This window comes from Ipomoea triloba, chromosome 14 (assembly GCF_003576645.1).
Source record: "Ipomoea triloba cultivar NCNSP0323 chromosome 14, ASM357664v1".
In the NCBI taxonomy this organism is placed as follows: domain Eukaryota; kingdom Viridiplantae; phylum Streptophyta; class Magnoliopsida; order Solanales; family Convolvulaceae; genus Ipomoea; species Ipomoea triloba.
The window spans coordinates 12,012,483-12,023,651 of NC_044929.1; the positions used below are offsets into that span (position 1 = coordinate 12,012,483).

General features: G+C 30.4%; 1 protein-coding gene across 1 annotated transcript; it reads left to right on the forward strand.

The window, feature by feature from the left end:
- Positions 1–3,883: 3,883 nt before the first annotated feature.
- Positions 3,884–11,040, forward strand: LOC116004669 (GABA transporter 1-like). The gene is made up of 7 exons (XM_031244810.1): positions 3,884–4,041; positions 5,905–6,135; positions 9,275–9,372; positions 9,549–9,735; positions 9,916–10,046; positions 10,195–10,428; positions 10,587–11,040. Exons 1-7 carry the CDS (start codon positions 3,930–3,932, stop codon positions 10,965–10,967), a joined length of 1,374 nt encoding a protein of 457 aa, XP_031100670.1. The 5' UTR covers positions 3,884–3,929; the 3' UTR covers positions 10,968–11,040.
- Positions 11,041–11,169: the final 129 nt, after the last annotated feature.

The window sequence follows — 11,169 nt, forward strand, 5'->3', positions numbered from 1 at the left end:
TCCCATTCTCCACCTCCGACCCCTTCGTACAGCAGTCCAGCATCAACATTCAACACGTAATTTATTTTCTATTTTTCTGTTTATATATTACCAATTTACTATATATATATTACAGATTTGCAGTGTGTTTAACTGTTTATATACTGTGAGTTTCTGACTTTAATAGTGTGTTGAATACAGTGCGACTATATTTTTGTTTATATATTACAATGTGTTTATGTATTGCTCTTTAGGCATGCACCATAGAGACATAGCAATAATTGTGTAGATTTGACATCATTTGAACAAAAATGTGTCATTTAAAAACCCTAGACAAAAACATGTAAAGTACCAATGCTATTACCTTCTTTTCAAAATCCTATTTGAAAAGAAGGTAATTGGACTACCTTCTTTTATTTTTTTTGTTTGACCAGAATTTCTCACAAAGAAGGTAATAGCATTGCCTTCTTTTCACTACAGGCAATACTATTACATTCTTTCCACTCTCAATTTTTAATAGAAAATTTTTATTACTTTAAATTTGTGTTTTAAAATTTTTATTTTATTAAATATTAATTAATAACATAAAGTTTTTAGAAAAAAATAATCATATAAACAAAAATTTTAAAATTTTAAATAGTTAAATCGGCTAAAAAGGTCGTAAACTCTAACGAAATGTAAAATTTTACTACTATACCCTTTTATATATTAATTAATTAGAGATGTAAACTCCATTAATTTGTTCAGTATTTGTGATTATAAGAATTGATACGTTTTCATAAACATCCTTCATAATTCTATATTTAACTAGAACACAACCCTTCCAATTTTTATTACTTCGAATTTGTTTTTCAAAATTTTTATTTTATTAAATATTAATTAACATCATAAAATTTTCAAAAAAAAAATAATCACATTAACAAAGATTTTTAAATTTTAAATTGTCATTTGTAGTACGATGGATTCCATGATATTAATAACGTATTTTTAAATATTTTTATTATGTATTTATTTATTTATTTTATTGTCATTTGAAATGAAATGAATAACTACATATTCTACATTGCATGTGCGGGACAGAAATGAAAACTTCGTAAATTGTCTAAACAATTCACACCAACAGACGGAAATAATAAGTTTATATTAATATTAATATAGAATAAACTCCTTAACACTAATTATTATTATTAACTTAAATAGTAATAATAATAATAATAATAACTTTGTATCATTAATAATATTTGAGGAGAGAAAAAGGTACTAAGAGTACCTTCTTCTCTCTTTCTCTTGCGTGTCAGCTTTTGCTTTTTACTCTTTTTTTTTCTTTTTCTTTTTTTTTTTGATAAGAAGGTAATGAGAAGCTTTCTGGGGGTGTTGACTTTTTTGGGTAGATTTGACAAGGATGGGACAAAAATGGGTAGAAACAAAAAGGTGGACTAAAATATGTAAAGTATTAATCTCATTACCTTCTTCTCAAAAACCCTAATGAGAAGAAGGTAATGAGATTAATACTTTACATATTTTAGTCCACCTTTTTGTTTCTACCCATTTTTGTCCCATCCTTGTCAAATCTACCCAAAAAAGTCAACACCCCCAGAAAGCTTTGTTTAAAAACATTGAGCCCCACTTTTTCTGAAAAAACTCCATAGGAGGTTGTTTTTATTTCTCTCTTTCCTATTTGAGTCCTTCTACAGGTACTCCCAACATTACTCCCCAAAGAAACTCCGTGCCGTGTAATTACTTTTTATTAAAAAAATTTATTTTATGTGTTTTAAATCATTCCATTTATTCTACTCCCCCTTACTCCCTCTCAACTCATTTTTCTCTCTTTTCTTTATCTCTTCCCCTCTATTCTCTGTTTCTTCTCCTCTCTTCCTCTTCCTCTCCTCCATTTTTCTCTCATCTATTCTCCTAATGTTCATCTCTTATGGCCCATCAGCTCCGTTTCTCCAATTCACGACCAGCTCCTCGCTTTTCTCAAGTCCGACTCTACCGAAGATCTCAACAAATTTTACTCTCAGATCCTGGGCAATATACTCGCATACGGCAGCCTTACCGGCGGCTCAAGCTTGTTGCAGTGTTCTGTATTATTTCTCAGCAAATACATAATTTTAAATTTTAAAATATAATTAAAATAACATATACAGTAAATATACCTAGTACTGAAGCGTTCATTGATGCTAATGGCTCTCAGACTCTATTTGATGTTAATTGCTTTCACCTCTCAAGCTTTGAAATGGAGAAATAGAGAAAAGGTAAACAATGAAAAGGTTTTGTTTGGGCGCCAAATCTTCTCATAAAGAAACCAAAACAAAGTAAAAAAGTAAAAAAGTTTGATGTGATGCCAGACAGCTAAGGAGCCAGCTCAGGGAGTTTCACTTTGGGAGTATAATTTCGCACCTCCTTCCTATTTCTCTTCTCTCCATCTTGGATGATTAACTTTAAAAACTGTGCAAAAACCCTTCAAAATCAACTATTGGTGATGGCTTTAACATTACTAAGTTGAAGGGCCCACTAAATAGAGAAGATTAAATGTTCAACGCATTTTCATTGATAAAAAAAAGTATGATTAGACACATTTAATTCCTATTTAGATGAAAAACAATGTGGTAAATAATGGGGTGAGTTGAACAAGATTCTTTTTAAAATATTATTAAAATATATTTGCCTTTTAGTAAAAAAAAAAAAAAAAACAATGAAAACAAAATGTACTAATTATTACCAACTACATGTAGTGTGATGGCATCATGATTACCATTTTTAATCAGTGGTCATAAGTTCAAACCGTTGTGGTAGGGGTTTAAATTTTTTAAACTGAAAATGTATAAGAAAGCATAGAGGAGACAATATCTTAAAGAATCAATGAGTAATTAAAAAAAAAAACTTTGTACTAATAAAAAAAACTTTGTACTAATTGTTAATATAGTCAATTAGTCATTCAAATGAATAGTTGGTGAAGGACTATCATGGCAGAATATTTATTTATTTATTAGAAAAATCAATTTTTAAGATTTCTTTTTGAATGGGAAAAGTGAAATTTGACCTGTCTAAAAGGAAAATGTTTTTTAATCCTTGAAGCAAATATTGATTGAAATAATATTTATTTATTGGATAAGACCAAAATAAAAGTCCTAGTTCAGTTTCATGACTTCATCCAATCGAATGGTTACAACTTATGCGGAAATTTTCGAATGGTTACAATTTATGCGGAAATTTTCGAATGATTACAATTTATGTGGAAATTTTTGAATGCAGAAAATTCAATTCATATGACAAATTAGTCAATATTTATTTTAGTCAAGCCACTCGCGTACTTATAAGTTATAACTGCACACATCAAATCGAATCATGTTCGTATCAAATAAGATCTCAAAATGTGACAAAACACCTCAGCATATGTTTTTAAGATAATTGCATTTTCAAGGTTGAAATTGAAAATCTCTGGTTCAATTACTATAACTCCACACATCAAATTAAACTTTCTATCAATTACTTATCTTTATTTTCTTTTAAAATTTGAAGGAGTGTGAGTTAACTTTGTGATCTTTTATTTGGAGGTAAAGTATTTTTACGGTGTTAAAGTTGAATTAAGTAAAGGAAAATACTATTTGGACTCTCAAGTTATGCTCCAACTTTTAATCCCTAACACAAAAGTTTGATGTTGACACTTTTCTTGAAAGAGGCACAGGATAAAGATAACCTATCATATCTTACCACGTCTGGGAGAAAAAGTGATAGAATAAAAAATAAGAGTCCATGTAGTTAAATACTTTCATAAATAGATAAATAGTGTATATATTGTACACAACCTCCACCCCGATACATATGACAAGTCAAAGATTCTTCCTACTCCTCAACCCACAAAAGATTAAGCTTTACTCCTCAGCTCCTATATATTAGCGAGAGAGAGAGAGAGATATTTAGGTAGTGATTGGAAAGAGAGAAAAGAAATGGGAACCATGGTTGGTCCTGATGAATATTCCTCAGCAAAGAGTGAAGAAGATGATGCCCAGAAGGAAGTAGATCAAGATGCTGGTGCCCTCTTTGTCCTTAAATCTAAAGGTAGCTCACTTTTACTTTTACTGCAAAAATTCAACAATTTAATTAATTAAACCTCAGCTTCATCATCTTATTATGTCGTCCTGTCCTCATATACATACATATTCATACACTCATAGTGCTGCTACAATTATTATTATTATTATTATTAAGTAATGGGATGCCCACTTTCTTATGTAGTTATAGGCATTTTAAGGTAGTGACAGTTGTATTATCCTGTATAAATAGCTACTTTTGTAAATGTAAAAGGTAGTGAAGAATATAATTAATGAATTATGTTTGGGGACATTCTCTCTTTCTGGAGTTAGACTATCACTTGAAATATAGTCATTTGGAGTGTTGAACTGTCACTCGAAATAGAGTCATATCTTTTCTCTTTCTCTTTCTGAAATTTAGCTCTTTATTCGAAGAAGAGCAATCTATACAACCTCACATGATATTCTTAGTTATATATGTTCCACACTTCCACAACAAACATTAATGGAGTTACGTTCTTGCCCCTCCTGCCAAAGATTAACGCCTTCCCTATAATCATTAATTTGAATTAAGTCGATCTTAGTAGGCTGCTTCTATATTTCAAAAAGTGGGTCAATAGTATTACTTCTGCAGCTAGTGCTGATTATGTCACAATCATTATTGCATGTATCATGATTCACACAGTTGTGTAGATCATAAATAAAAAGTACATTATTTTTGTATATAAAGTATATTATTTTAGAGTACATTATTTAAGTACTGAAATTACATTATTTTATATATATTATGAAATAATGTACCTTCAGTACAAAAATAATGTACTTTTAGTATGTATCTTATATTCATGGTTCACACAATTATGTGGACCATACAATAATTTGCCATTGTGTCACGGCTGCAACGAATCAATTTGCCCAATAATGTCGATGTATGATTTTTAGTGTAATTTATCTCTCTTATATAATTTACAAACTATTACACAATAGTACGTAGAGTTTATTCAATCGATACAACTTCAGTAATGATAACTATGAGTTATATGTTTAAATTTACGTCTTTAGTATAGTTTATAGGTTATTAGATTATAGCCGAATTTACTCAATAATATATATCATCGCATTGAGGAATAGTGATTCTGAGTTTTTCTTACTATCCAAAAATTACATTTTATTATATATTTCAATTTAACTTTTTACTTTTTTCTTTCGGTCTTTTCTAATAATATAATGTTGTAATGGATAATTAAGACAATTCATTTTGGTTTTATTTTGTTTCAGTGAATCACTGTGAAGAGAATATTACATTTTCAAAATAATGATTCATAATATATTTATGTATATAATCTGTCACACAATGAATAATATAATATAATATAATTTAGGGAAAAGATACAAATAAGTCATTGAACTATTTGGGAATTAGCAATTAAGTCATTGAACTCGAATAAGCTCCAAATAAACCACTGAACTTAGGAAAAACTTAGCAATTAAGCCATTGAACTTGAATAAGCTCCAAATAAGCCACTGGACTCAAAAAAACTAAGCAATTAAGCCAGTGAATCGAAAAAAAAAAACAACAATTAACATTTTTAATAGGCCATTTGTCTATTACGGGCACCGGCAACGACTTTTCCGGTGACCGGCAAAAACTTCCGGCGGCGACGATCGCAGGAAAAGTCGTCGCCAGTGGTCGGAATAGGCAAATGACCTATAAAAAATGTTAATTATTGTTATTTTTTTTCAATTTAGTGGTTTAATTGCTTTGTTTTTCTAAGTTCAGTGGCTTATTTGGAGCTTATTTGAGTTTGCTTAATTGCTAATTCCCAAATAGTTTGATAGCTTATTTGTACATTTTCTCTATAATTTATTGATTGCAAATAATAAATTGCAGGATCGTGGTGGCACTGTGGATACCACTTGACGACGTCAATAGTTGCGCCGCCGCTGTTGAGTCTGCCGTTTGCTTTTGCACTGCTGGGATGGGCGGCCGGAATCGTGTGCCTCGTCGTCGGCGCCGCCGTCACTTTCTATTCCTACAACCTAATGTCACATGTTCTTGAACATAATGCTCAAAAGGGACGCCGCCTCCTCCGCTTTCGGGACATGGCCACTCACATCATGGGTAACACCTTCACTTTAATTTACATTAATCATTAACTATTTGGGTGGGATAATATTGGTCTTGTTTGGTAAATAATCAGTCTATCAGCCAATTTTGACTTATTTGATCATTATTAGTTGTTTGACTTGGTTAAAAAAATTAATATAAATGTTTGATTAATAAGCATTTTGTCTCCAAAATGCTAAAATTCAAAAAGCTACTCAAGCAGTCTTTTCAATTAGCTTTTTAAGAAACGAAATTATACCAAACAACTATTCCTAACAGCTAATTTATCAAACAACTCTCTACAATCAGCTAATATTATCAATAAATCATACCTTCTAACCCAAACAGCCAACCCAATCAGCTAACCGCCATTTACCAAACAAGACCAATATATATTTAGATGATATTATATTAAAGCTAAGGGAAATTCATTTCATTTTAAACCCTCAATTATTTTTTTTTTAGTTATTTTAATCCTTAATTTTTTTGTCACCTTCCATCTTCATTTTTTGTAAAAAAAAAAAAGAATTATACTTTTAATTAGTCATTAGACCAACAAAACCATTAAACTATATTAAAATTTTACTTAATATATAGATATTTTAGTAATATAGTGAGTATTATCTTTATCCTTTAACAGAAAATTAACAATCTTCTTCTTTAACTTTGTTTTCAATTTAAATCCATCGTTCATATTTTCCCTTACACGAATCCATTAAAATCAAATTCTTTATTTCTTTGAAGCTAGAAATATCACACACGCTAGAGATCAAATGCGAATGAGTTGTCTCAGGTAAAATATAGGGTGAAATCTTAGTCATTGATCTAGCCAAAATCAATAGCCCAGAATGAAAAACAAAAAAAGTTTAAAAACAATGTGGTGGCATTATGCTAATTTTGTATAAGTTTAAAGCTTAAAGTGGGTAAGTTTATAGCTTAAGGTGCATAAGTTTATAGCTTAAGGTGCGTAAGTTTATAGTTTAAGATATGTAAGTTTATAGCTTAAGGTACGTAAGTTTATAACTTAATGTGCATAAGTTTAAAGTTTAAAGTGAATAAGTTTATAGCTTACGGTGCGTAAATTTATAGCTTTAGGTGCCTAAGTTTAAAACTTAAAGTGCTTAAGTTTAAAGCTTAAGGTGCATAAGTTTATAGCTTAAGGTGCGTAAGTTTATAGCTTAAGATGCATCAGTATAACATTAAAATACCCCTTTAATAAGTAAAATTCTAACAGAGTTTAACAATTATATTGCTCAAAGGATTGAATTAAAACTATAGCTTTTCAAAATGTTAGGTGATATATTATAATCACAAAAAATTTAAAAATTAAAACGATTGGTATAAAATAATTAAGGGACTAAAAATTTAGTTTCTCATATATTAATATTTCGATTATAGTATATTAATTTTAGATATTATTTAGATGAAGTTTTTAATTCCCTGAATTTATGATGATAGTAGTGTGAGTATTAAATGCATGATTAATGACTTAATTAATGTGACGTACAATAGCAATCCTAACAAAACGTACAATATTGACCACATTTTTTGGGCTTTGAATATAATGGAAAGTGGTATGTGTCAACAGCAGCACCATGATTTATCTACTAGTAAACGTAACGCAGCTTGTATCATTTTCAAAATTAGGCAATTTTTTAAAAATTTTTTATTGCACTTTACTTCTTATATTTTTAAAGAATTACTCTTTCTTACTTAAAGAATTACTCTTTCTTACTCATTTTATGTGTCTAATTCGATTAATAAGACTTGACTGAAATTATTTTTAATTCAATTTTTTCATAATATTAAATTTAATATTAGTATACAAAATTTATATATTTAAATGGGACAGAGAGAGTATTATTTAAGATCAATGTTTATTTAGTACACATTCACAAAGAGTCAGTATCGCCTCCACTGAGGTTCGAACTCATGACCTCCCGTATGGGAGAGTCACTACTCTGCCATCTGAGCACAAAGTGTTTGGCACGAACACAAAATTTATTGAAGTTTGCACACTTAAGTTAGAGACGAAAAGTGCAACGTAATGATAATTTAGGGACAAAATATGCAATTAGTATAACTCAGAGACAAAAACTGCAACACCAATAATAACTTAAGAACAAAAAGTGAGTATAATCAAAATTTAAGAATAAATTTTAAAATTATCTTATAACTTAGGGATAAAAATGTAATTTTTTCTTATTTTGCTGGGCCAAAAGTTTGACTAATCATTTTCAGTACGAGCCTAACTTTTGGCCAACTTTGACGAAATCTTTGTTTTATAAATGAGTGCAATGTGAGCAAATTGTCAAGCCGCAAGTTATAAGAAAAAATAAATAAATAAAATAAAACAAAAACAAAACAAAACAAAACAAAAACTAATACTCGTATAATATAATAATTAGGTTTAGTAATTAGTAGGTGTTGTAGTAATTGTGTAATACAATAAAATGTCTTTTAATCTTCGGACTTTGGACTTTTGGTTATTTTAATATCATATTGAAAAATATGTTATTTGATTTATGAGAGCATCGACAGTGTTATCTGAAGGTGTGCTTCGTGTGAAACTCATTTTGCACAAACGTGTTTTGTCACAATAAAAATTTAAATTAATAATAAGGTTATACATTTATTATTTTATATATAAAAAAATTCAAATAAGCCCATTAAGTCTAAGAAATAAATTAAGTCTCTTAAGAAAAAAATTATAATGAAGTATTCTAAACTGATAAAATAGTTCAATTAGGTCACAACTTTACAGTCATGGTTGTGTTGTACATTGACGGATTGTTGTTCTTCAATGGAAGCAATCATTGGCCTTCAACAATGGTCGGTGTCTTTTTCTTCTCATAAATTTTAAAAATAAAAATTTGAATGCATAAAATCCACATAAGCATCAAGACGCCACGTACTAACTTAGTCAGAGCCATATCAATCGTGACATACCGAAAAGATAAAATTAAGGTCTAATTGCACTATTTTGCTGATTTAGGTACGTCATTTTAAGCTTTTTAGAAGCTCTAATTACACTATCTCTTAAAATTAAAGGACCAGTTTGACACTTTATATTTATTTATTTATTTATTTATATATATATTACTTAACACAAGTACACAACACGAGTTAAGAATATGAGAATAAAATTGGGCAGGGCCAAGATGGGGCAGATACTTCGTAGGCCCAATTCAACTGATGGTATGCTATGGTGTTGTGATTGGTAATACTTTGCTTGGAGGACAATGCCTCAAGGTTTGTCACCAAAATTTTATATTACAAATCCAACATTATTCCATCAATTTTGGCATAGTTCTTAAATACACTAATGTTATTTAATGCATTAAATTTCTTGGAATCAGACGTCAAATACTGTGAATTTGAGCGCATATAATATAATATAATGTTTTGTTTTTGTTGATGAAATTCAGACAATTTATCTACTGTGGAATCCAAATGGGAGCATTAGGCTGTACGAATTTGTGACTATATTTGGGGTGGTGATGCTGATTTTGGCTCAAATGCCATCGTTTCACTCGCTAAGATACATCAACTTGGTTTCTTTGATTCTCACCCTATGCTACAGTGCCTGTGCCACTGTTGGTTCTATCTATATTGGTATGTTTTCTTACCATACATAACTTGTGGGTTTTGAGTTTGAACTTGAAATCTTATATGAATAGCGTAATCGGTATTGGGAAAGTTTTGAAATGATGTTTTGAATTCGACTCTTGTGAATGGAATAGCCGGTATTGATTAAACTCATATTTGGTAAAAATCTGCATTATATTTGCTTAGGAGTTTCATCCAAGGGACCAAGGAGGGATTACTCTCTTAGTGGCGATAATGAAACACGTATTTTTGGCATATTTAATGCGGTGGCTATCATCTCCACACCATATGGGAATGGCATGATTCCAGAAATTCAGGTCACCTTCGTCACTAAGCTTTAAATTGCTAGTATGTTAAATTGTCCAAGTGAAAAGAATTCAATTCTCTTTAAATTCAAATCTTCTGAATGAAGCAATAATTAGGTACTTGGAATGCCTTGAAATGATAGAAAGTGTTACTTTACAGGCAACGTTAGCTCCACCAGTGAAAGGAAAGATGTTCAAAGGACTGTGTATTTGTTATGCAGTAGTGTTATCAACATTCTTCAGTGTTGCCATTTCTGGGTATTGGGCATTTGGGAACCAATCTGAGGGACTAATCCTCAGCAACTTCACACAAAATGGCAAAAATTTGGTTCCCAAAGCTTTCATTTTCATCACCAATCTATTTATCATTATGCAACTCTTCGCCGTAACTGTGGTAAGAATAGCATTTTCTGTTTCAATTAATACTGATTTTTCGATAACATATTCTGTTTCAACTAAAAGTTTAGGTTGATACTGATTTTTTTATTACATATTTTGTTTCAACTAAAAGGTTAGGTTGATACTAAATTTTCGATGTTTTGGCTATGAAAGGTGTACTTGCAACCAACAAACGAAATGTTGGAAAGAATGTTTGGAGATCCAAGGAGTGGAGAATTCTCGAGCAGAAATGTGATTCCCAGAGTGATATCACGATCATTATCTGTTGTGGTAGCGACTACAATATCTGCAATGCTACCATTTTTTGGAGACATAAATGCAGTAATTGGTGCATTTGGGTTTATGCCACTGGATTTTGTGTTGCCTGTGGTTTTCTTCAACTTAACTTTCAAACCTTCCAAGAGGAGTGGTGTTTTCTGGTTAAATTTGAGTATAGCTGTGGTGTTTTCCATCTTGGGAGTCATAGCAGCAGTTGCTGCAGTTAGACAAATTATCCTTGATGCTAAAACCTTTCGATTATTCGCTAATGTTTGATTTTGTTAAACAATAAACTAGCTATCTAGAAAACTCAACTAGTATTCGTATATATGTTCTATGTTTATATGTACCTGAGAGTAGACCTATTTATACGAGTGTAGAACTAACCCTAGCCACAGATTCCTAACACTAAAATTTAGCTCTAAGAGTAGATTTCTCAACTAACACCCTATATCTCTAACACCCCCCCCCCCCCCCC